The sequence below is a fragment of the Mobula birostris genome, chromosome 3 (assembly GCF_030028105.1).
Source record: "Mobula birostris isolate sMobBir1 chromosome 3, sMobBir1.hap1, whole genome shotgun sequence".
Lineage (NCBI taxonomy): Eukaryota > Metazoa > Chordata > Chondrichthyes > Myliobatiformes > Myliobatidae > Mobula > Mobula birostris.
In genome coordinates this window covers 203,048,449-203,075,887 of record NC_092372.1, presented here as the reverse complement: position 1 = coordinate 203,075,887, position 27,439 = coordinate 203,048,449, and the positions used below count along the sequence as shown (strand labels likewise).

General features: G+C 41.8%; 1 protein-coding gene across 1 annotated transcript in view; it reads right to left on the bottom strand.

The window, feature by feature from the left end:
• The window catches only part of adarb2 (adenosine deaminase RNA specific B2 (inactive)), an 819,996-nt gene extending 796,779 nt beyond the window's left edge, over nt 1-23,217 (bottom strand). The window contains exon 1 of the mRNA XM_072252060.1: nt 23,118-23,217. Coding sequence (XP_072108161.1) covers nt 23,118-23,217 — 100 coding nt within the window. The remainder of the gene's footprint in view (nt 1-23,117) is intronic.
• Between the last annotated feature and the right edge of the window lie 4,222 nt (nt 23,218-27,439).

Here is a 27,439-nt window from a genome sequence, read left to right as displayed (position 1 = left end):
TTCTTTTCACATATGCCCAATGACCATTTGATTTTATTGGGCCACTAACTTACACTATGAGGCAACTTACAGCAAAACTAATGCAACAGACTACAGACTACTAGTGGCGTGGAGTACTACTTTATCACTCGAGTTTCACAAGATGTACAATGTCCTTTTACGTTATTTTGCCAGTCGTAATATGCTAACCTTATTTAGGCACAGAAGTACTAAATTGATAGTATGTCTGTATATACAATACACATATGGATATGCTATTAGTATGTACACATTTTCATAGTATATACACTCAGTGGTCACATAATTAGGTACACTCTGCTCATTAATGCAAATATTTAATCAGCCAATCATGTGGCAGCAACTTGATTGATAAAAGCATACAGACATGGTCAGTTGTTGTTCAGACCAAATATCAGAAAAGGGGAGAAATGTGATCAAAGTGACTTTGACCATGGAATGATTGTTGGTGCCAGACGGGGTGGTTTGAGTATTTCAGAAACTCCCGGGATTTTCATGCACAACAGTCTCTAGAATTTACAGAGAATAGTGCGAAAAAGAGAAAAAAATATCCAGTGAAGGTGACACCAACTCAAATAACCACACATTACAACAGTGGTGTGCCGAAAGTAACTCTGAAAACACAGCACATCGAACTTTGAAGTGGATGGATTACAGCCACTGAATGTACATATAGCATTTTGAAGAATTCTGGGATTCACGCACTAAAGTACATAATGCTTGCATGCATATAATCTGAAGATACAGATGCATGTATATATCAGAGATCAGGAGTTCCAAATTTTTTTTAATGTCTTGGACCAATACTATTAAGCAAGGAGTCAGTGAATCTCAGGTTGGGAACCCCCTGACAGACAGACAGTCACATGTGTGAATCCCAGATTACTTCACAATGGTATTATCAAACAATGGAACAAAGCCTCACTTTTCACACAGAAACGAATCATCCATTACCATCTACTAACCTTGTCTGACAGGTGCCACTTCAATGGCATGTTGCAAAGATGCTCTTGCAGTTTGAGACATGGAAGCCCAAAACTGTCATCAAAATCTAATTTTGAACTCCTTTGTCCTACAAGCTTGTCTTAGCATTTCCAGGGTAGAGGTCATAAAATAAAGAGGAACAAATTATTAACTGATGAAGGGTCTTGGCCTGAATGTTGATTGTTTTCCCCCCTCCACAGATGCTGCCTGACCTGCTGAGTTTCTCCAGCATTCTCCATGTGCTGCTCAATATTTCCAGCATCTGCAGAATCTCTTGTGTTTACAAATCATCGACTGCCTCCTACAATCTGTCCCAGGATATCCTTGTGGATTCTCTAAGGACAAATCCTGACACAGGGTAGTGTCATTGGTGGTGGGTTTTCAGCAGAAATTCCATCAGGAAACCCTTCTGAAGACCCATGAACTGATATCCATAGCATGCAAGTGAAAGACTCATTCAAGGGGCATATGCGTGCTTGCTGTTCCATTGGAACATACAAAGCATGGTGTGGTGGCCTCTCCTGTGTGGTACCGCTGATGTTCATCATCATTAGCAAGATGTCATCTCATGTTCCTTAACAAGTGTATCTAAAGGTCTGAACTCTCTCAGTGCCAGCCACCAAGATCATTCAGACTTACTTCAATGTTTGAATCCTCATGAAGGCCAACTGGACTCATTTCAGAATAGACACACTGCAAGTTCAGTGACGGTAGTCAGTTCAGCAAAGGAATGGTTATGAAGGCGATGGTCAAGTTAATTAGCGTTTTCCCAAAATGCAATTTATGCTTGATTAAAAACAAAACATTAATGTATCAGGCATAGGCCAGCAGTAGGGCACAGGTCTAGGAATTAAATTCTTTTTGGAATTTAGAAAGAGGTATGATCTGATTGAAACAACAGATTTTTAGGGTCATGACAGCAGACATCGATTTCACCAATGGGCAAACCTTGAATGAGGTGACAGTTTTAAATGACTACTCCATCATTATGTTATTGAGTTATGTAGGAACTTCTCAGAGGGTGGTGAGACCCCAGAATTCTTATTCCAGGCAATTATCAAATTAGGTTATGAGGAAGCAGAAGCATTTTAAAACAATCAGGTAATTGAGAGCAATGAGAAACTCTACAGAAGAGAAAAGGCCTGGGACAGATCACACTGAATGGTGGAGCCATCTTGAGGAGCAGAGTTATCTACTCCTGTTCTTCTCTTACGTTCTTAAATGTATTTGTTTTAAATGTTTCCCGGCATTGATAATTGGAATGTTATACTTTTATTTTTATTAAACAATTTTAATTGTAAGTTTTTTTTCAATCTTTGTTTTAAGATTTGGCAGATGGAGTTCAACCCAGATAAGTGTGAGGTGGTTCATTTTGGTAGGTCAAGTATGATGGCAGAATATAGTATTAATGGTAAGCCTCTTGGCAGTGTGGAGGATCAGAGGGATCTTGGGGTCTGAGTCCATAGGACACTCAAAGCCGCTGTGCAGGTTGACCCTGTGGTTAAGAAAGCATACGGTGCATTGGCCTTCATGAATGGTGGGATTGAGTTTAGGAGCTGAGAGGTTGGGTTGCAGCTATATAGGACCCTGGTCAGACCCCACTTGGAATACTGTGCGCAGTTCTGGTCGCCTCACTATAGGAAGGATGTAGAAACCATAGAAAGGGTGCACAGGAGACTTACAAGGATGTTGCCTGGTTTGGGAAGCATGCCTTATGAGAATAGGTTGAATGAACTTGGCCTTTTCTCCTCGGAGCGGCAGAGTATGAGAGGTGACAGGATAAGGGTGAATAAGATGATGAGAGGCATTGATCATGTGGATAGTCAGAGACTTTTTCCCAGGGCTGAAATGGCTAGCACGAGAGGGCACAGTTTTAAGGTGCTTGGAAGTAGGTACAGAGGAGATGTCAGGGGGAAGTAGTTTTTTTAAAAAAACGCAGAAAGTGGTGAGTGCGTGGAATGGGCTGCCAGTGACGGTGGTGGAGGCGGATACGATAGGGTCTTTTAAGAGATTCCCGGACAGGTACATGGAGCTCAGAAAAATAGAGGGCTATGGATAACCCTAGGTAATTTCTACGGTAAGAACACATTCAGCACAGCTTTTTGAGCCGAAGGGCCTGCATTGTGCTGTAGGTTTTCTATGTTTCTGAAAAGATTTATGAACTGTTTTGAGAGCGGGTTCCAGCTTGCCTCAACTTGCTGCTGATCTACAATCATTGAAGTCAGGAGCACTTCACCTAGTGAACCACTCCATTGAAGAATAGGTGTAATGGATAAGTGACAAACACGAGAAAAGCTGCAGATTCTGGAAATCCAAAAACAACACATAAAATGCTGGAGGAACCCAACAGGTCAGGTAGCATCTATAGAAAAGAGTAAACAGTCGACATTTTGCGTCCTGAGAAGGGTCTGGGGCACAAAATGTCAACTGTTTACTCTTTTCCATAGATGCTGCTTGATCAGGTGAGTTCCTCCAGCATTTTGTGTGTTAATGGATGTGACAAGTTAATAGGGCTGGCTCGATCCACCTAAATTTGGGGCCAATTATTAATATTTTGATCTTTGCTTACTCATCTAAAGCCTAACCAATTGTTACAAACACTTTCTTAGATTTTAGTAGATTGGAAATTAGCTGTCATTAGCTTAATTAGTTCAGCACAATGTTGTAGGTCGAAGGGGCTGTTCCTTTGCTGTGTTGTTCCACAGAAAAACAAATGTTGTGAGAATGCTTTACAATCAGCATTGTGGAGCCTAAAAGACTGGACTCTCAACTTAATAACCAAAGTACATTGTATAAAATAGAACAAATGCTGTAGGTTAATGGCACCCAAGTGTTTTTGTGCTTTCAGCTGAATTTTCTTTGTCTCCTTTAGCAGAGGTATTAGCTTGCAATGGGGTAAAGCCTCTATTAAAATTGTGAACAAAGAATTTCAGATGACTGCATTATACATTCACATGCAATCATCCCTCAATGTAATTCCAAGGCCAAGACGACTTGGAACTGTTCTATAAATTGACAGATTGCATGTTAAACAAACATGAGCTTCGAACACTGACAGCACATTTAATAGTAATGGGTGATAAGAGAAACAATCGTGAAAGCAAGCTTCCTGCAAGTCTGAAAACAAATGCAGTCACAAAGAGCTCTTCAAAATGGTTTACTTTCCATTCATTTACTAATACACAGCAAGTTAATATAAATCATGCTGAAGTGCATGCACTGCATCATAAAAATGCTGTTTTGGCTTTCAACCATCCCCAACAAGAATATAGTTTATCATATACACACAGTGGCCACTTTAATAGGTACCTCTCATATTTAATAAAGTGGTCACAGTGTGTGCTTGTAGTCTTCTGCTGCTGTAGCTCATCTACTTCAAGATTTGATGTGTTATGCATTCAAGGATACACCACTGTTGTAAAGCGTGGCTACTTGAGTTACTGTCGCCTTCCTATCAGCTTGTACCGGTCTGGCCATTCTCCTCTGACTTCTCGTTGAAAAGGTATTTTCATCCACAGAACTGCCATTCACTGGATGCTTCCGAGATACTCAAACCACCCTGTCTAGTACCAACAATCATTTCATGGTCAAAATCATTTGAATTGCATTTCCTCCCCATTCTGATGTTTGGTCTGAACAACTGAACCTCTGGATCATGTCTCATGCTTTTATGCAATGAGTTGCTGCCAGGTGATTGGCTGACTAGATATTTGTATTAACTGGGTGTACAGGCGTACTTAATAAAGTGCCCACTGAGTGTAAATGACACTGAAGTACATGCACTGCATGATATAAGTATTGCTTTGGCTTTCCTTGACATAAGAATATAGTTCGCTAAATAGTTTCTCTTGAAAGCACTGCCCTTTACGAAGAGGCGCAGAACAATATCTGACCAACAGAAGGTCAGTCTGTCACTGATCTTTGCACCCTGAATACCATCAGGCTTTCTTTAAAACATGCATCAATTTGAAGAAGCTTTTCCCATTGAATTATCCTGGAACTTTACTAGATATAAAACAGGTTTATCTTTAAGGAGAAGGAAGAAAACAAAAATCCTTCTGCATTCGTAGATAGAGAATGACATTTTACCTCAAAATTCATTATTATAAATTATAGGAATTTTGCCTAAAACACTAACATTAATGCTTGAAGATAAAAAACTTAGAAAGCATATTTTTTTTGTGAAAACAAAGTCTTGTTTTGTTTAAATAATTAATACTTGACAGCATCATCAGGGAATTGGCTTTGAAGCAGTTACTCACGCTAGTGTTATCACAAGTATGATAAGTAATGGTGGTGATGCATCTATTAATCCATTTCACATAGCCTGTATCATCTGGTTCAACGGAGAATATGCTTTGATTCCCTCCCAAAATATGCTGGGAGCTAAGACTAGCTACTATATGTGTATTGATACTGTTATTAATTCTTATGTGCTTATAATAGCTCAACGCATCCATCCTTCCCAAACTCAGATACTTTAATTATTTTTTTAGATACAAAGGCAAAACATGCTAAAATGATCTCTTCAATCATTATTAATGATAATATTCATCACATCCGGCAGCATCCTCATGGAGGATCTTTGATCTGAAATGACCATAACACCATAAGACAAAGGAGCAGAAGTCAGCCATTCGGCCCATCAAATCTGCTCCACTATTTTGTCATGAGCTGATCCATTCTCCCATTTAGTCCCACTCCCCCACCTTCTCACCATAACCTTTGATACCCTGGCTACTCAGATACCTATCAATCTCTGCCTTAAATACACCCAATGACTTGGCCTCCATTGCTGTCTGTGGCAACAAATTCCATAGATTCACCACCCTCTGGCTAAAAAAAAAATTTCTTCGCATTTCTGCTCTGAATGGGCGCCCTTCAATCCTTAAGTCATGCCCTCTCATACTAGACTCCCCCATCATGGGAAACAACTTTGCCACATCCACTCTGTCCATGCCTTTCAACATTCAAAATGTTTCTATGAGGCTTCCCCTCATTCTTCTAAACTCCAAGGAATACAGTCCAAGAGCGGACAAACGTTCCTCATATGTTAACCCTCTCATTCCCGGAATCATTCTAGTGAATCTTCTCTGTATCCTCTCCAACGTCAGCACATCCTTTCTTAAATAAGGAGACCAAAACTGCCCACAGTACTCCAAGTGAGGTCTCACCAGCGCCTTATAAAGTCTCAACATCACATCCCTGCTCCTATACTCTATTCCTCTAGAAATGAATACCAACATTGCATTCGCCTTCTTCACCAGCCACTCATCCTGGAGGTTAACCTTAAGGGTATCCCTTAAGGGAAACAAATGGTATTTGTTTCTCTTCCTACAAAAGATGCTTGACCTTCTGCGTGTTTTCAGTTTTGTTTTGATTTCAGATCCCCACCACTGGCATCGATTACAAAATTTTCAATTCACCTTAAATCATTCTAATGCGTTTTGTATTTTTATTTTATTAATCAACTCTCATACACAAGAAATAGAAGGCACTTGGGCTCTCATAACAATTTTCTGTTCAATAGTACCATGGCGGCTCCTTTAATTTTGTGCCACTTTCCTACTCTAAACTCATATCCCTTGCTTCCCTTAGCATCCAAGTAATCTATCAACCTCTGTATTAAATAAACCCAGTCATTAATGAATACCACGAACATTCAGACCCCCATTGCATAATTAATTCTAGATTCACAGCATTCTGGCTGGAAAAAAAACTTTCCATCTCCATCCCGAATGCCCGATTTTGGGACTGTGACCCACAATTCTAAACACTACAGCCAGGATAATAGTTATGCAGGTCACTCCAAGCACTAACACATTCAATCTCTGTTTTAAAAAATATATATACAGCACAGGTAGTCCCTGGGTTAAGCAAGGGTTCCATTCCTGTGAATATTCCATAAGCCGATTTCTCTGCAAATCAGAAATACCCTCTTTGGACAAAGACAAGAAGATTCTGCAGATGCTGGAAATCACACTCAGCCTTCCTGATGAAGGGTGTCGCCTCAAAATATTGACTGGTTAGTCCTTTCCATAGAAGCTGCCTGACCTGCTGAGTTCCTCCATCATTTTGTGCATGTTATCCATTTTCTATAGTAACAATACTAATCACTCCAAATGCACTTGTATCCGGATATTACTGAATACCATGAAACTTTTTACTATTATTGCTAGCTTGAAAAACACACAGCAGAATTTCTGTCAGTCGCGTCATGCATGGTCCCCGGAGCCCCTGGGGTTCCCTTTTCTATCAAATGAATGATTCTATGTTTTGTAAACAAAATTAAATGTGGTGCCCTCAAACATCCTTTTTGCTTGTATATAACCTTAAGATCTTCCGTATCCCCTTCCCAAATCAAAGTGCATGGTAAGTCAGCAAACTTGAATCTATTACTTTTGATTCCTTCACACAATTGATATTGATCCAAGTGTTGTGGAGAAACATTAAACTGACATTTTCCCCCAGTGCCTGTGAACATTTCTGAATTTCTCTGCCAAGCCCCAAAGTTGCTTGCCATTATTTTTCAGAAACCCTTCCCTCTCTGGATTAAGTCTGGTAATTCGACATAAACTCTTTCCCTCTGGTGGAGTACACACATCTTGGAGCCTGGAGAGCTTCCCTATAAATTTGTTGGAGGTAAACAGCTCCTGCGAGAGAGTGGCAGCAGCTCATTTGCTGGCCCATTTCATGTAAAGGTTAATACATTTCTGGATATTAAGATAATCAGGGGAGATGTGGCTGGAGTAGGAAAGTGATATTAATTTAATTAGATAACCAACTTTTAAGTTTCTTTTAAATTGAGTGTATTTAGAATTAAAATTTTTTTGGCATTTAAAATGTTTTCAGTATTTTAATTGTCTTTTTTTTGTTCTGAAGGACAGAAACATTTTAAATGTTTAGAAACAGCCCTTTTTTTAACCTTAGTTTTGAATGTCCCCCCCTCCCAACCACTGTTCCCCATTCTCCCTGCCCCATTTCCACGAAATGTTTTTGGAGGAATCAACATGCCTTGCCCAGATATATGTATCCTTACTCTATTTAATTATTAGATAGACAAGAGCAGGAAATTCTGCAAGTACTTAGTATGTCAAGCAGCATCTGTGGAGGGAGAAGCAAAGTTAGCACTTTGAGTGGAGGACCACTGGAAAATAAATGGTTTTCCTCACCACATGCAGTCAACCTTGCTGAAAATTTTTAGCTTCTTTTTTCCGTTTATTCTTACTTCAGATTTCCAGCACATATATATAGATTTTTTCTTTGTATGTTGGATCCTTGAAAAAGTAGCCTTTGTTTTTTTTTTAGGCATGGCTTAGTTCCAAGTGTGAACGTGGTCTATTGAAGTTTCAGCATCTTTAACTCACGAAGATTAAAACATTCAGCCTTCCTTTCAAGTACGTCCATGGTACTTGACATGCCTTTTACTATGATTTCTAACCACCTCCCACCAGCAACCCACCCGTGCCCCCCCTCTACCCCAACCTCCACCAAAATTTTGGAACTTTTCCCATTTCGATTTCTTGATCGCATGATTATTATAATGTCCACCAATGAGTATCATACCTTCAACGCTGAGGATCTATGCTTTGGAGTTCCTTCACGATACTGTTCTTTTGACCAAGCTTTTGATCAGCTGCCCCAATATAGTCTTGTGGTTACGTGTCAAATTTTATTTGAGTGTCACTCGAGTTTTGCTGCATGGTAGATGCTGTGTAAATTTCAGTGGCTTTTGGTATGTGTTATGATAATGCGCTTAAAGCAGTAATAGTTTCTCAGCACTGTCACTGTGCACAGGTAATCATTAATTTATTCCAAAGATGGATTAACTACTATGCAATATACACTTATTTTCCTTTCAATGTATTTGAAATTGCTGGTGGTGGGCCTGAGGGTGGGTGAGGTAGAGCTGGTGAACTTCAGCAGCACATTCTAGCATACTTGTCTTTCTGCAGAAGGATGCACACTCAGCCAGCTCTAGCCCTGCCCCCCCCAACCATCGAAGACATCTTCGATAGGTGACGCCTCAAGAAGGTGGCATCATTAAGGACCCTCACCATCCAGGACATGCCCCCTTCTCATTACTGCCATCAGGGAGGACAGTACGGGAGCCTGAGGACACACACCGAAAGAAATAATTTCTTTCCCTCCACTATCAAATTTCTGAATGGACCATGAACCCAGAAACTCTTTTTGCACCTTAGCTTTTCATACTTCTCGTTGTAACTCCGTATTTTTTTTAATGTATTGCACTATCCTGCTGCCTCAAAACAACAAATTTCTTGAAATACAGGGATAATAAACCTGATTCTGAGTTTTACTAGTCCAGTGAAGTCAGGTTAGCATGTTTAATAAGCTTGCCAACTTAGCAAGATCTTCAGCACAATGTATTAAGTGATCAAGGATATATGGCAATGTTTGAGGCAATAATCCAATCTGTAATTTGTGACATCCAAGGGGGAAGGCTGGCTGGCCTGTAACAAACCATCTATTATTCCACTGTGTAGCTTTCTTAATGAAAGTTGTATAGGAAGGCACTGGGTTTTTGAGATACCATCATTTCACAAAGATTTCATGGTCTCTAATGTGCACTCCCAATCACATTTAAAGCAGTAACACACTTTTGCTGCTAGGTTTTTGCCTATTCACTGAAGCTCTGGATTTTCTTGCACAGGACATGTGTACTAGAACTTTTAATCCCCATCACAAGAGAGATATTGATAAAGTACTCCAGTCAGTATCTTCAAAACTCAATTCATTCCAAACAGAAGTTTGAATGAATGATGTAAATTCTTATATCTAAAACTATATGCAGACGTATGTCGATCCTCCACAATCCTGATAGCAATCTGATCTAAGTTTTTCACAAAATGGGTTATTTACTTAATAGAAATCAATTATATATGCCTAATACAGAGAGACTGCTGTATATCAATGCATTTTGCATGTTGAATGAGCTGAATAAATTAGCCCTTTTACAACTCCAGAAAATACCTAGTTTAAAAATAATGTGGATTCAAATTATCTCTGCTTCTCAGATAGTTCCTTTGAAACACGTTAATGAACCTATGTGGATAAATGTGAAGTTATCCACTTTGGTGGCAAAAATAGAAAAACAGATTATTATCTGAATGGTGGCTGATTAGGAAAAGGGGAGGTGCAACGAGACCTGGGTGTCATTATACACCAGTCATTGAAAGTGGGCATGCAGGCACAGCAGGCGGTGAAAAAGGCAAATGGTATGCTGGCATTTATAGCAAGAGGATTCGAGTACAGGAGCAGGGAGGTACTACTGCAGTTGTACAAGGCCTTGGTGAGACCACACCTGGAGTATTGTGTGCAGTTTTGGTCCCCTAATCTGAGGAAAGACATCCTTGCCATAGAGGGAGTACAAAGAAGGTTCACCAGATTGATTCCTGGGATGGCAGGACTTTCATATGAAGAAAGACTGGATGAACTGAGCTTGTACTCGTTGGAATTTAGAAGATTGAGGGGGGATCTGATTGAAACGTATAAACTCCTAAAGGGATTGGACAGGCTAGATGCAGGAAGATTGTTCCCGATGTTGGGGAAGTCCAGAACGAGGGGTCACAGTTTGAGGATAAAGGGGAAGCCTTTTAGGACCGAGATTAGGAAAAACTTCTTCACACAGAGAGTGGTGAATCTGTGGAATTCTCTGCCACAGGAAACAGTTGAGGCCAGTTCATTGGCTATATTTAAGAGGGAGTTAGATATGGCCCTTGTGGCTACGGGGATCAGGGGGTATGGAGGGAAGGCTGGGGTGGGGTTCTGAGTTGGATGATCAGCCATGATCATAATAAATGGCGGTGCAGACTCGAAGGGCCGAATGGCCTACTCCTGCACCTATTTTCTATGTTTCTATATTTAGTTCATTGCTGCTTTGGGCAATTTTACACTGTACCCTCAAAAAGGTTAAAGCTTCTTCAATATTCCAATTATTTAGCCACAGAATTTCTGTGCCTGATACAGTATTGAAAACAGCAAGTCACAATTTAACTGAAAAAGGTTATCAAAATGTTTCCAACACTTTTAAAAGGTCTTTTGAATTTAAAAAAAATGAAACAACTATTTATTCCCAACATTCCACAAAATTACTTCATCTTTCTCTTGGTGTTGGTGCTAACTACAAGGCATAGGAGTAGAATTAAGCCATTCAGCCCATCGAGTCTGCTCTGCCACTCCATTATGGGTGATTATTTCCATCAGCCTCGTTCTCCTACCTTTGCCCCATGATCTTTGACCTCGTTACTAATCAAGAACCAATCAACCTTTACTTTAAATATACCCAGTGACTATCTGTGGCAATGAATTCCACAAATTCACCACCCTTTGGATGAAGGAATTCCTCATCTTTCTAAGGGGACGTCGCTCTATTCTGAGCCTGTGACCTCTGGATCCAAACCCTCTTCCCCCCCCCCCCACTACAGGAAACATTCTCTCCATACCCATTCTATGCTGGACATGGTGCAGAAATTTTAACCAGTTAGCAAAAAGAACAATCTGTTTGCCTTTCAGAAACATTATTCTCCTCAAATCAGAATGGAGAGGCCTAGTCTTCAGCACTAGTAATAATGCAACATATTCTAAAAGGATATTTGCTGAAAAACTACTTCAAATGAGCATAAGCTCAAGGCATAAACGCCTTTCAGAGCAAGGACAAACGAACAATAAGGCTCGAAGAAATATTCTAAAAATGTCTTTGAAGTTGGCCATTTCTCCTTCCACCTACTTTTCTCCAACATGCTGAGTGTTTCTAGATTTTATATAAAAGATCCTACCTTCACAGCTTCTTTAAACATTTTCATTTAGAGAGGAAAAAAAATTCTCTTTCTCAATGTCTTAATCGCGGGTACAGGAACGCGGGAAAATGAAAATAGATCACGGCGCGGCTGGGCCACAGTCTCATTAAACGATCGGATTGCTTAATTGGACCGAATGGTTCAGGTAGACAAACAACGTCTCTAACTCCCGTTGCAAAACCGTTAGTACTTTCCCCTAGGAGTTGGCTCGAGGGCACAGATGACGATGTCGGAAGCTTGAACAAATGTAAATTTTAATAAAGCGCCCGAAAAAAGCCAAAATAAACATGAGAGGCATCCAGGGGTAATAGTGGAAGTGATCCTGTAAGCTACAGGAGTGGCTAACGGCGGAGAAACCGCCATTTTAGAGGCAGGCTGTGGTATATTGCCTTGATTTGATCGTTTTGATTTGTAGAATTTAAGGGGAGACCGTTTCTCTTTCTCTCTCTCCCTGTGTAAATGTAAAGGGCCGTTGGAACAGTCAGAGTGTGAATATGAACTAATCGTTTGAAATTGAAGGAGAGTGTGTTTTGATATCTCGTCAGGCCACGCGGAGATTCGGATCCTGGTTAACTCGCTCAGCACACGTTCTCAGGATACAACTTCTTCCACTTTGAAACCTCGACTCCGTTTCTCATCCCACAGACGCGGCCTGGCCTGCCGATCACTTTCTGCTGGTCTTGTAGACAGTAAAATGACCACTAATTCGTTCATCTGCCCGCTTTCCCCTCATCCCTTTCTGACCAACTCCGCTGCCCGACCCGCTCAGCGTCTGCGGCGTGTGTGTTTGCGTTACTAACCGGGATTACTCCACACACCCAGACATCGCGGGTCCTGCTGCGAGCACGCACTCTAAAACTGACAGCATGGCCATTAATGACTATTAAATGGGGGAGCATTAGGGGAAACTGGCACATTGATATAAATGGGTCAGAGGCATTAATGCATTAGAGCTTGTGGTTATGAAAGAGCATCCGTTAAATGCTTCAGGAGATTTTATTTTGATTGCAAGGAGAGATCCAAATAAACCTAGCAAGGCTCGTATCTAGCAGCGAACTAGTGAGTTTCTCCCCCCGTGCGTTAACAAGCCAGTGAGAGTATGTATAAAGCTGGGAAATCCGGAGGCATTTTGCGAACCTGTTTGGCTTCTGGAGCTATGCAGCCACGGGGCGAACGAGCGAGCAGGGATTGCGATACTAAACGATGCAACAATCGGCGAAGGCTTCTGAAAGCGGATAAACCGTGTTTTTTTTTCGATAAATCTCCCTCCTCCCGCCTCATTAAATACATCTCCACTGCTTCCTCGATGACTAGTCTATTCATGCAGAGCTTCCTTTCTGCGCAGTCTTCATTTCTCGGTGCAAACTGAAACTATTTCACATGTCTAGATTACATGCAGCTTCTATTAATGAGACGTGAAGTGACTCGTGCATCATCTTCGCATATTGATATCGGCGATAAGAAACTTAACGCCGTAATTCTTCAGCGGAATTGACCCACGACAGACAGGTAAATGCCTCTCTCGGAGTGTGCCACGAGAATTAACAATTGTCTATTTATGTTAAAATATTCGTCTCTCGTTTTAAATAAGAGATACGAAATCTGATTAACATGCAATTCCAATAATTCCAAGTTCTCGCAATTAAAGGATTTGTAAACTACAGCTCTTCAACTTTTGCCTCACCTGTCAGGCAAATGGATTTCATCTTTTGTTCTAAATTAAGTACTTAATTTATTTTGGCGTTAAGATAGCCAATACTTTTAGTTTGTTAAAGGTTCTAGGTAATTCGGGCGGCATAGTCACGAAGGCCTGTTTCTCTACTGTATGATTGCACGTAATTGTTCACACACTTCCAAGTAGCACAGTTACCTTGGCTCAAGGTAAAACAAAACATCGTGCATCTCAGAATATGAACAATCACTTGTGGAAAGGTTCCGACTTTTTCTCCTTTAGAAAACGTAAATAGAACATCGCATCGTGTCATATGATAGAACAAGGACTGGGCAACAGCTTTTCATCTCAGGCTGAGAGACTCCCAGCCCAGCCAGTACACATTATTTATGGCCCCGCCAGCAGCGTTATACTGTTGTATATGACGTACATGCACTTTATGTCAACCTGTACATCTGCAGAATATGTCTTAAAATTATGCTAATATTTCATGCGCCGTATGTGATGTACGCACTGTATTTTTCACCTTGGTCCCGGAGGAACGTCGTTTCGTTTAGCTGTATACATGTGCACGGTTGAATGACAATAAACTTGAAATTGGAAACTAGTTACAGGGTAATTATTCTGTTATTTCAGATAGGAAACAAAATGTGTAGTTAGAGAACAAAGAAAAAAAACACGGGTCTGCATTCTTCATCAATAACAAGGAAATGGTTATTGCCGACATCTCTGGTTTTACATGTTGTACTGACTTTATTTACTTTTATTACATTGTTCCATTGTGGGGATTTAAGAGTGAGCAAGGTACACGAGTAACCAGGAGGTTTTCAATATGATTTATATCTCATGTACGAAGTTATTGTGAATGATTTATATGGAACGCCATTTCCACGATTTCTCATTTCGTCTTTTGACCCTGAACTTCTGCCGAAAGATTCAGAATGACTGAAAAGCGAACTTGTTTCTGCTGGGTTAGTACAGCCGTTAACGATAAGGAAATTAGACCTTAAAATGATGAACAAGATTTCCAGTGATATACCTGTGATGTGTCCATAGTGTCGTGTCAAGGTAGTAATCAGCATCACACTTATTACTCAGATTAAATTGAAGAGCCATCCATTCTGCATATACTCCGTGTCCAATGGCAGGACGCGAAAGGATTTTTATGATACATCCTTACAATTTACGAGGAAGCATTTCACCAGGAATTGCAACCAAATATTGATTGCTTTATACCTCAACATAAATCTATTGCATCTTTCAGCGCTGTAGAAGTGAAAGAGCGGAACTGTTTTGCACACAAAATATCCCATTATGAAGGAACATTCCCAACTAATAATGAGCACACAGAATCAGATTTTGTGTTACCCTAGCCGCTCGTGTACTTCTTGTCAAGATGTGGAGCTGAAAATTGGAAATGAAAAGGAACTAGGGGCATCTCTTATAACACATTCCTAGTTTATAACAGGCATTGTACTGCTTGCTTTTGGAAAATGGAATAGTTGGGCAGACAATACTCGAGTTTGGGCGGACGCAGCACTATCGAATTGTGTGTACACGTATATAATTTCCCCAGTTCTCTGCTCTCTTATTCTACCGAGGCGGTTTGTGATGGTGTGTATTAAGGTCGTCAGGTGCTGTTCCTGTTCTTCAAGCGTGGACCAAAACAATGAGTACAGGTAGCAAATCAAAGCACACAGGAGATGCTGGAAATGCAGAGTAACACACACAAAAATGCTGGAAGAAATCTGGAGCTCAGGCAGCATCTAGTGAAAGGAATAAAGCGTCGACGTTTCGGGCCGAGACCGTTCACCGGTACGGGCAGGTTGTTCACCCTTGGGTGGGGCGTCACTGTGACACCCGGTGGCAGTGCGCACAGGTCTTCTGCCCGATTGTGAACAAGAGTTCTACTTTGGCTTAGGTTACAGTCTTTGGATTACATGCATATCTGGCACAAAATATGGGTTTGCCTCGCCGGAACAGACCAACACAATCTACTGAAATCGGCGCAAAGTCTACTTACGACTCCCGCCCAAAAGAAATCAAATTAATCTGCAACATTTCCTAGCGATTGGTCCATCAAAGCCGCTACTGCGTAAGTTTAGCACATACTGTACTGCATCTACCTGCGATGGAAAGCTTCTGAATTACAGAATGAGCTTGTAGATAAATAGCACGTTACACTCACATCCAATGCCGATTGCACACTTAAGCTGCATTACTGTGTAAAGCAAGGCTGATTAAAGCAATCCTATGGAACAGCGGGGATGTGGTGGGAATGGAGGGTGAAAGGCCTGGGATCACATTCGAATTGCGCCTCCTTCCCTCGGATCTACCTTGCGAACTCAAGAGCTGGATTTTTAAAACGAATGGCTTAACATCACTATTCAAAACCATGTACAAAATAATCACTACCGCCAACTTCATTCTTTTCTACCCAGCGCCCGTGTTGGATTAGAACCAGAAGGCGGCGGAGATTTTCTCTTTGTTTTCTGTGGTTCTCCGCACCTTGCAGCTAGGACATTATGTTCCAATTCGATAGCAGTGTCTGTGCAAACTTGCTGGGCGATTCACACAACATATCTGTTCACCCTCCTCCTAAGTTTTGCCGGTTGTCTGGAATTACCAAATCTTCTGTCAAATTGTCCCCCCCCCCCAAACCAACCATTCACCCCAGGGATTGAGGTCCCCAGGAAAACCCCTGTACATGAGGTCGGAAGAAAAACGTTTATGAAAACACGAGTTTCAGCGGATGCTGGAAATGCAGGGAAACACACACAAAATGCCGGAAGAACTCAGCTGGTCTGGCAGGTTCTATGGAAAGGAGTGAACTTCCGCTGCTTTAGCCCGAGTCTTCATGAAAGGTCTCGGCTCGAAACGTCGACTGTTTATTCCTTAACATTATGTGCGGCCTGAGTTCCTCCAGCATTTAATTTATATGAAAATATTTACTTACGGCCACATGTACGTAGCGTACAGTGAAAACTAGTTTCAGGAAGTGTACAATAAATGTAATGAAATATACCTGGAAACGTTGCGCTGTTTTTTTTTATTCGCGCGCATATTTAGTTTCTGATAGACATTTGAAACAAAAATGTGCATCGATGAGACCATCAAATGGGTCAAATGCAAACAGGTGCTGAAATCTGAAGCACCAAAAAAATATGCTGGAGGAATTTCGCAGGTCGAGCAGCACCTGTGACGGGGAGGTTTATGATGCTAGCTATCGACCCGGAAAGTGGACAGTTCCTCGTCCCATACACAGATGTTTCTCGATCCGTTAAATTCCTCCAGCAAATGGGTTTATTGTTCCATGAAACCAGTCCGCAGCTTTAGATACTCTGGGGCGACGAAAGAAGTCAGGAAGTTCTGAAACTATAGATGACAGTGGGACAGCTTTCCAGTCGAGTTCTGTCACTAAAACACCTTAGTTCTGGACAGTATCAGTGAAATTGCCTTTACCACACTTGGCGGGTCAAGCGGCGGTGCAATGTGCAGATATTCAGAAAAATAAAACGCTAGGTAAAAGGCGGCCGTTTCAGAGAACTGAGCCGATTAGATGAGGAATGAAAGTATGTTCTCTTCTGAGTGAGTGAAATCATTAGACACAACACCAGCAAAATAACGGCCATCAGGTTGATGTCGGGAAGCACTTCCTCGCGCAAAGGGAGGTGGGCATTGAAAATCCCACTAAGGTTGCAAATATCAAATCAATCGAAGTCCACAAGTGAGATTGACAGGAGTACTTGTTGTGAGTCTCAAGGATTACAGAGCCGAGTTCTAACTGAATACCAGCTCTGGCTCGAGGGGGCGAATAGCATATTCCATTTCTAGTACTTATCAATCGGGGGTGACAGCTTTCAGAGTGTTTGGCCCAGAGATCTTTTCTCGTATCAAAACTGAATTTATTAAATAATAATCATAATGTATAACCGTGACGTTTGTACACACAGAGCAGACTGGGGAAAAGTGCTGGAAATAATTAATTGCTGCACATACCAGTTAAAAGCCACCAAACCTTTGTCTTTGTGGCCAAGTTTGCAGATGATATAAACAAAGCTAGTGGGGGGTGGGAGGTAATGTTGTGGAAGCAGAAAGTCAGCAGAAGGACTTGGGCAGATTGAGAGAATGGGCAGAGAAGTGGCAGATGTAATACAGTGTATAGTCATGCACTTTGGTAGCAGGAATAGAGACACAGACCATTTTCGAAACAGGAAGCAGATTCAGAAATCAGAGGTGCAAAAAGTGTCCTCATGGAGGATTCGCTAAAGGTTAAATTAAGTCAGTGGTAAGGCAGGCAAATGCAATCTTAGCATTCATTTCAAGAGGACTAGAATACAAAAGCAAGGATGTGATGCAGGGGCTTTACAAGACATTGGTCAGGCATTGAGAGTATTGAGAGCATTTTTGGGTCCTTATCCAAGAAAAGATGTGCTGGCATTGGAGAGGTTCCAGAGGAAGTTTATGAAAGGGTTGCACTATAAGGAACATTTGATGGCACTGGGCCTGAACTCACTGGTGTTTAGAAGAATGGGGGGGCAGGGGAGAAGAGGAAGATACTCATTGAAACCTATTGAATATTGAAAGACTTTGGTAGAGTGGACGTGGAGAGGATGATTCCTATAGTGGAAGAGTCTAGGACTGGGGGCATAGCTTCAGAATAGAAGGACATCCCGATAGAACAGATCAGGAGGGATTTCTCTAGCCAGGGATTGCTGAATCTGTCTAGTTCATTGCCACTGATGACCATCATTGGGTCTGTTTAAAGAGGAAGTTGATGTGTTCTTCATTTGCAAGGGTTATAGCGAGAAGGCAGAAGAATGGGGCCAAGGGAGGGGGGATAAATCAGAATGGTGAAGCAAACTACGGGGTGAAGGTCCTAATTCTGCTGCTGTCTTATGGTCTCAATCTCAATGGGAAGCAGGGCAAGGTGAAACAGCAAGAGTACGAATCATTTACATTTCCAAATTAACACCAGAAACTCAACGTGTACTAGTAAAAGCCATTTAACTAGTCTGATCAGGGACTAGACTAGGCTGATGCAGTGTAATAATAGATAGTGACCCAGGTAGCAATTAATAAAACTTAACTGAACTCCACTCTGTCCATGGTCCTTCCTGTATAGTCAGTACACATAAAAGTTTAAGGTCATCACAAGAACAAAATCATTCAACCCCATCAGCTCCTTGTGATTTGGAAGCTCATCCAGATAGCTTCGAAAATATCATCCATTTTGATCTGATATTTAATAATAGAATTAATTGCACAGTGAAGCTTTTTTAAAAAAAAAATACGGTCAGTTTAGGAACTATGGCGTTCTGGTTTATTGCTGGACCCGAGATCCAGACTAAGGATTTGAATTTCGTCAATTAACTGAATATACCAGGCATTGAAATATGCTAAATACACAAATGTCTATTTGGAAATTAATTCAGCTTCCCGTTAACAGGTCCGGCCTACATGTAACTCACGTTAATTGCACTTGAAAGAACCGTCTTGTGTAATAAAATCCAGCGCAAAAAAAATGTTTCAAGAAGGTAGCACGCCTGCATCTTCTGGAGGACGATTGAGGATGGGCCACCCAAACCCGTATTCTGAATGAATTAGTTCCAGCACAGAGCTTTGTGTATTGGGTACGCATATTAATAATTCACCCTAATGATTTGCTCTCCATTAGGTTATTGAAGAGGAAGGATTGATTATTGTAATGGCGTTTCTCCGCTCCCTTGCAAAGCTCCCAGCTGAGATTACAATTTTAACAGGACCACCTCTATCTCTGTCCAGAAAGCAGCTTGCAAGTGTTTCTCTGTGAAAGAAAACCCCAGCTCCCGAAGTAATCATCCTCTAAAACGAGCCTGCTTTTTTGACTTGTTAGCTGCACGATTTTAAGTAGCATAAGGAGAGTCGAGGTTTAACTTTTGGGGGGGGGGGGGCTGCTCACATCTGCACGCTTCAGTTACGCTCTCCGTCAGCAAGGACGCGAGATGATTGCGGCATCTCGTTACAAGCATGGCGGGAAGATGGCCTTGTGCCACTCGAGGTTGCGCTAGCAGCCCCCCTCCCCCCGCCTTACTTGTTCAGATGGATTTCAATTCTGCCATCAGATCAGCGAAGGAGCAGGCAAGCTACGCACTGACAGAAGATTACAACTATTAGCTAAGGTTCAGAGCATGAAAACGTTGTCTTCAATTTACTAGGCCATGCTCCACCACCGGAGAATGAAGGCAGAATTAAACACTTAAATAATGCTAATTTGCTTCCTTAAAAAATGGATAGTTTTATTACATTGCGTACATCTGCAAGTGGTTAAAGACAAAACTCATATGTTTAACATAAAATCAGTTTTAAGAGGGACATGAATCCTCCATTTGACCATTTTTTTTGAGTGAAATCTTTGTCACTTTTTTGTGGGCTGTGCAAACTGAACGAAACAAGTTAACGGTTTGACCTAGCCACCGGCCATTTACCCGCCGTCCTCGAAAGCTCCCTCTCCCCAGATCCCCATTTTAAACACTTTATAAAAACCCGCTTCAATGATTTTGTTTGCTTTCTTTCACAAACTCCTCTCGTTTCCAGGAGAGCTGGTCTGCACAGAGGCCAAGTTCTGCTGATAACTCCACGCTGGGCACCTCCTGGTGTTGGCTTAATTGGTTCGTCTTTTTGCTATCAGTCTCTTCCTCCACCCCGTTTCGTTTCTTTTTCCCCCTCTTGAACATCCCCAAGCACCGAAACACTGGCTCCCCCTACTCTTCCTACCCCCGCCTCCCCCCGCCGCCGATATCTCCAGCCTGGAAATGCTGGAGCTCCCATTCTCAAATCTGGGGCGTTTCCTGCATTCTTCATGGCAAACGGCATTCTGCCAAGGGAGATTCTCAAGTGAGTGGAGTCATCAGGCAGTTTATACAGAGGGACAAATCAGCTATGACAATATAATCGAATACGCATTCGGTTGTAGGACTGGAAGGCTTGGCCTAGAAGTTATGGGACGAGTGAGGGTTAATCCATTCCGGTATACATAAAAAGAGATCATCACAGATAGTGCGAGTTTTGCTTTAGTACGTCTTGTCTTTTTTCCCCCCACAATCTGCAATTAAAATTCAAAGCTGGGTTGTTACAGCAGTAAAAAGAATCAACTGCCGAGAATCAATCAAGGAAAGGAGGAATTCTAAATTGCTCACAGCAACCCATGAGTGTCCGAATCGCTTCGCGCTCGTAGAGAATGAATTGTTTGGTACAGAACTGCCATCTCCAACGTGGATACATACCACCAGCTAATGTTAGGGATAAAAAGGGAAAGTGTGGGGCAGGAAAGCAGGACTTCTTGCATACCCAGAACGGGCACACCATGCCGAGATAATTTCACTTATGTATTTTGAGCTCAGCCATCGTTTGCTAATGCCCTTGATGCAATCTCAAATTGCTGTCATTACACGGATCACTGAGGATGAAGGGCGACGATGAAAGCTTGGTGAAATTAGATGAAGGATGGAGATTTTTTTAAAAAATCAATTTAATGTTATCATGGAACCCACACGATTCTCTATTCGGCTGTTAGCAGAGGGTGTCGGCGATAAGGCTCAGGAGGCGGCAGAGGTAGGGGATCACTTCTGCCGGAGCTCAGCTGGCCCGACTCTGGAGAGGCAGACTAACGTCGCTCAACCCAGTAAAGGCGAAACAAGCCCTTTTCCACTGCCGGAGACGGACGGACAAGCGAGCTGAGCAGCCAGATGCCATTTCTCAGCCGATATTGTTTACCCCAACCCCAGACATACAACTCGAAGGAAAGATACACCAATGTTCTCTGCTCCGGTGCTTAACTTCCAGTGCCGTTTCTACCCATTTATTTCTCTGTTTTCCGTCTCGGTTCCTTCACTCCTCCGATCCCCGCTGTCCTCCCGCAATTTGGCCAGTATTATCTTTTTGTTTTCGAGTTACCTTGCTCTTGCCGACACCGCTATTACCCTCCCTAGGTAGTGTCATGCTGTGGAGCAATACTGCTACGTTTTCGTACTTCCACGGTGAATTAGTCACTAAATGCGTTCCGCCCCTCTGAGCTAATAGTTGGCCACATTAATTCAGGAGTGAGGATTTCGAATCTAATTTGACCTCAATCCCAGAAGGGCCGAACTGCGAGAAGACTCATTTTCTTTAAAGTTTACAGATAAAAATGCCGGTCATTCATTTTACTGAGCAGCAGAAAATTGCCAGAAAGGCGTCAAAACACTATTGAACTTTACATACTTGAAATGTCCTTGGGATGAGAATCAGAAACGACGACCACGCTAATTTTAGCGCAAAATGCAAGGACAACAGTGCGAAGTTTGAGAGATTGTCACTTGCTTTGTAATGAAATTCCTGCAAATCATGGCGCTTTTCTATCTTTAACATCAAAAATATTTCAAAACATGTTTTTGTTTCAGTCGTTATCCCTTTGCTAGGTATTGCGAGTGAATACTGGAACAATTTCGCCCCAGGGTAGCACCAAGTAGAATGATTAAAATATTGACCAATTATGCTAGGATCATTTCAGAAGCTGGTTTGTTCCTGATATCCGACTAGTACTTAAACAAAAACTTCTAACAGTTAAATTAAGAACAACTGCTGGGAAGAGGGCGATGGAGGTTGAATACAAGAGCAGGTTTGAAGTCGGCACCAGAACAGTTCTTCAAAACAAATTCTCAACTGAAAAGATAAACTGCAGGAACAAACAAGTTTTGTGTTATGCTGCGTTTCCATGACAACCGTGTGCTAGAGTCAAACAGGGAGTATTTTGCGATTTGATTTTTTTTGTTGCTGCCTGAAGAAGCAACAGCGGCGAACTAGTGGGAATTACTGCACAGGTTGCTTGGAATGACACTTCATTCAGAGCGGCGTGGCAACTGTGCACTGGCGAGGTTCGGCTCCGACTTGCCCGCATCAGGCCTCTACTAGAATCACTTGTCACGAAAGATTCTTCAGCAATGTCGGCAGTTTCTACGTTGCAATTGCTGTTGTCAACTTTAGCCCGGTCGGTTGTCCACGCCTTTGTCCGTTAAAAGCGCAGATCCCCCAGGTCCGAGTACAATCCCAAACATGTCAACTTCCACAAACAACTTGAGATTTTAAAAAATGAATTATTTTGCACCGTTGCCCTTTCGAGCTCAGACAAAATACCGAAATCCGCGGGAGGAAGGGGGCAAGGTGAGAGTGCCAACTTCTGGTAACTGGACTGTCTACGTCTGTCCCGCGCAATCACTAGCTGTCATCTCAAAGGAGCGATGTGTACAGGCAAGATATAGCTGCTCTCAACACATGGAATGTGCTTTATTTAGTACCTCGACACAACCGAATTGCTCCGCGTGACACTAAATAATACCATTTATAATCAGAATGGAAAATATCCACAGTCAAAAACAACCTCTAATCTCGGCGTCTTTCCTTGTCATACAGTGACCGCGCCGTCAAAACCTGGATAAACACTATGCTCTTCAATTATTCATCAATTATACTTTTAGCTACCGTTACCGGGGAATATCCCTGTTTAGCAGAAACGTAGAGTGGCGACAGGACTCCCTATCACTTTCCCGGGCGGCAATAACACAGCCCAGGACCGAGCCGTCACACATTAGAGAAGAGCATCCTACCTTTCCTCTTCGATCGCCTCCTTCTCCTCCTCTTGAACTTGCATTTCAGCTGGCTGCCCGGAGTTGCCGAGGCTCTGTTGCTCACCAGTACCGATGCCATTACCGTAGGTTTGAGAACACGCTGCTGGTTCAGAGTGGCTTTAAATGCGTTGCTTTTTCCTTCGTCTCCCTCTCTCCTCCACTCCAGTTTTCCCTTGTCTATTGATCGCGAGTCACTCGTTCCCACCTCCCTCACACTTTCATCCCTTGCAGCGCGCGCTCTCTCTCTTTCCTTTTTGCCTGCCAACCCTCTGAACCTCTGTACCTCTGTTCTTGAGCTGTCCTCTCGTCACTAAAGCACTTGGGAGAGCGAGGTGGCTCTGGCTCGGGCCGATACACAAGCGGCCCTCAGGCGACCCTTCAACGTTGCCACCTCTACTTTGCCCTGCCGGTCTTTGAATGCAATAATCCTACTTTCTCCTCTTCTATCAGTTTCTCTTTCTCTTTTTTTTTCTCTCTCTCTCTCTCCCTCTCCCTCTCTCTCTCTCGGCACCATACACTTTAAAGTCAATCGTGCAGGGAAGCCTGTCTATTTGCTGCTGCAAATTATAATTAGATCCAATCATGACCGTCTCTTGGCTGTGACATCAACGGTGACCAGCTCCCTCCCATTCCAGTAGCACACCCCCACCCTCCACACACCTTGCCCTCCCCCCACAGGCTCTCCCTGTCAATGCAAACTCAGCTCCCATTTGTCTGATGGATGCCCCGGAACTGACAGCTACACTGCAGGGAATAAAACAAAACAATTCTCACCGAAATCTAAGACAACGTTTATGGGAGAGACATGTTGTAAAAAGGGATTTCGGGACCTCCCCATAATAACCTCATTATTACTTCGCACTGCATTATTCAACATAAAAAGCGCTTTTACTTCTGCACACATGAAGCAAATCTTATAATTAATTAGCACTTAATTATATCCAATAGAGCCTAAATATTTTGCACATTTTCGTGCAATTTCAAGTAATCCAAGCTTCCTTACTGATTAGAAAAAAAGGTGTACTTTGTCTCTGTTTGGGTTCCCTGTATATTTTCAGTGACCGAACACCAAAACACATCTGCAGGATTATTTTGATCTTCCACATGCCCCCCTCTCTCGTTCACTAAATCCTACTCAGAGCTGTGCACGGATGCGTGTGTTTGGAAAAAAAAATGTGCGGAGAAGGTATAGACCTCTTCCTCCACTGACCCCGACATAAACCTGGGAGACAAACATTGTGTCGCTGTTTGATGATTGCGGTTATTCAGAGTTGTTTGAAGTTTAAAGTCCACATTCACTATGATGACATTGAAAGACAGAACAGACTCCAGGGACTGAATGCCTACGTTCTTACGTCAGCCAAGTTCAAATTTTGACGCGGCTGGGTTAAATGTTCCAGCCGTCGCCTTCACTTTCACAGGCGACTGGATGGGATTGGTAGACCCATCGACCCATGTATTAAGAAGGAGAATTTATTACATTTAGCCATCATAATAAAAAAACGCCCTTCTCACATCTAGCCGTTAACTAGTGACTTACATCTCCAATATCTGCATTGACTATTATAGCACCGTGTCCACATTTTAAAAAAAGAATGCAACACAATGCAACAAAAACATAGAATAAAAGTCACACTTGAGTTTTGAACCCTCTTTAGAATTGAAGGGACTGGTGGTTCCCCTTGCTTGTATTAATAGTTATGCTTTTGATAAATAAAGTATTGAAGTAGAGATAACTCAGTCTGTCATCAGATTCATGTTTTATTTGCTTTTACATGATCTCTTTGTCAAATCTGTTTGTGTTTTCTTTTAAATCTATGATTTATAATGTATTAGAAGATTGTGGCTCATATGATTTATAATGGCACGATGTGGGAATTTGCACTTGTCAGTTCTGTCTGAAGCAATAAATGGTTCCTGTGCTGGTTAAATGCCCCAGCTGAGGGAGGGCCACTTAGACACTGAAGAGGAGTTTTTTTTTATTGTCCTAACTTGCAATTTATTTTCAGTTTGTGTTTCTCTTTTTTCCTTTCTGTTTGTGTACCACAGAGTTCAGTGCAGAGACCCTTTTAGCTTATGATATATAATATTGCTAGTAGGTATAAGTTTGTGAATGACACTTGCAGGAGCCATGTATTCTCTGTTGCACGTTTATTGTGTTTATTATGGTAACAGATCACATTAGCGGGGCTTGGTAAAAGTAATGGGAATAAGTTAATTATTCTTGCTTATTTTATGGCAATTTTGTGTCTTGGGGCCAGTGGAGGTCATATCTTTGCTGACCGCTGAGATAATGCTCAATAATCTTTAATTTTATGTTTGCTAATTGCTAATAAATGATTGAAATAATAAATACGACTCATTGGAGCTATGGCTGTGTCACACAAATATAACAAGTCTATACAGTCACAGGCAGGCAGCAATTGATTTTGGATCACTTTTTCTGTCGCTACAACACCCACGTTTGTGGAGTTGTGGAAAGAAAAGAAGTTTGTCTAAGGGTTCAGCAAGATACGGATCAAATGAAAAGTTGGGTGAAGCTTTGACAGAAGGAACTCAATCCCAACAGGTGTGAGGTGATGCACTTTCGAAAGTCATATATTGATAGGTCTTGCACAGTAAATGGTAGTGCCTCTGTAAGAAACGGAGGGATCTTGGAGTTCAAGGCCATATTTCGCTGAAGATAGCAACTCAGGTAGATAGTGTGTGTGTAGAAGGCATCTGGCATGCTTGCCTTTATAAGTCAGGGGGATAGGATATTAAAGTTAAGATATTATATTGCAACTTTACAAAATACTGCTTAGAGCGCACTTGGAGTGTTGTGTTTCATTCTGCTTGCAGCACCATGAAGGATGTGATTGCACTGAAGAGAGTGTGAAGGAGAATCACAGGATAATGTCTGAATTAGAAGACCACAAACACGAGGAAATCTGCAGATGCTGGAAATCCAAAGCAACACACACAAAATGCTGGCGGAACTCAGCAGGTCAGGCAGCATCCATGGAAAAGAGTAAATAGTCAACGTTTCAGGCCAAGACCCTTTTTTTAGGGTCTTAAGTTGGTTTACAATAGTAAATTGGTTTACTATTGTCACTTGTACTGAGATGCATGGAAAAACTTGTCTTGCTTACCGTTCATACAGCGCACACTTATTACAGCAGTGCATTGATGTGGGTCAAGGTAAAGCTATAAATGTAACATCTTAGTTTTTATATTCAATGCCCCAACCAATAAAGGCAAGCATGTCGCATATCATCTTTACTACCCTATCCACTTGCGTTATTACTTTAGGGGTATTATGGACTTGGACCTGAAAATTTCTCTCTACGTCAATGCTTCCAAGTTTCCTGGCATTTACTATAAATTCCCTTGCAACTGACCTCCTAACATGGGCTGGGTTTTCATTTTCCTTGGACTGAAAGAGGGGTAACTACATGGAACTATATAAATGTATGAGGCATAGATTAGTTAAATCATCAGATCCTTTTCTCATGTTAGTGGTATCAAAGACAAGAACACACATGTTTAAGGTGAGGGGAAAGAGTTTTTGGTGATAGTTTCTCTTTGACCAGAAATTGGATAATATCTAAAACTTTCAGCTAGAGTAGTTGGTGGAGTCAGAGAAAAGTCAACTAGATAGGCAGGTAAGTAGGCAAGGCACAGAAGGATAGCAATCAAGTGCAGACAAATGGGATTAGTGTAAATGGGCAAAAAGGTTGGCATGAATATGGGGAGCTTTTAGTACCGTATAATTTTTTGACTCTGTGACTCCTCAAGGCATGACTCTATTAATACATTGCACGAAGGTGCCAATGCTGCCAAATCATATTGATTAGACAAATCAGATTGGCAAGGGCAATTTTAAAAATGAAAGATTTCTATTTTAGAGAAATGTGTTGAGGAATCAACTCTGGGGAGGCTTTTCAGATATGATATTGTGTAATGAGATCTGATTAATTCATGATCGCATGGTAAAGGACCCCTGAGGGAAGAGTGATCATCGAATGACAGAATTTCAAATTCAAGAGAAACTTTGGTCTGAAATTTGTATTCTAAATTTAAATAAAGGCAATTACAATGTGGGAGAGTTAGCAAAGTGGTAGATCAGCAGAGGCAGACACTTAAATTTCAGTAAGGTTTGATTCCATTAATAAAGAAAAGCTTTTGAGAAGGATGTACTAAGGAGGTTAAGGCCATAAGACACAGGAGCAGAATTGGGCAGACGGCTCAAGTCCGCTCTGCTCTGCTCTCTGCCATTTCATCTTGGCTGATCCATTTCCCTCCGAACCCCATTCACCTGC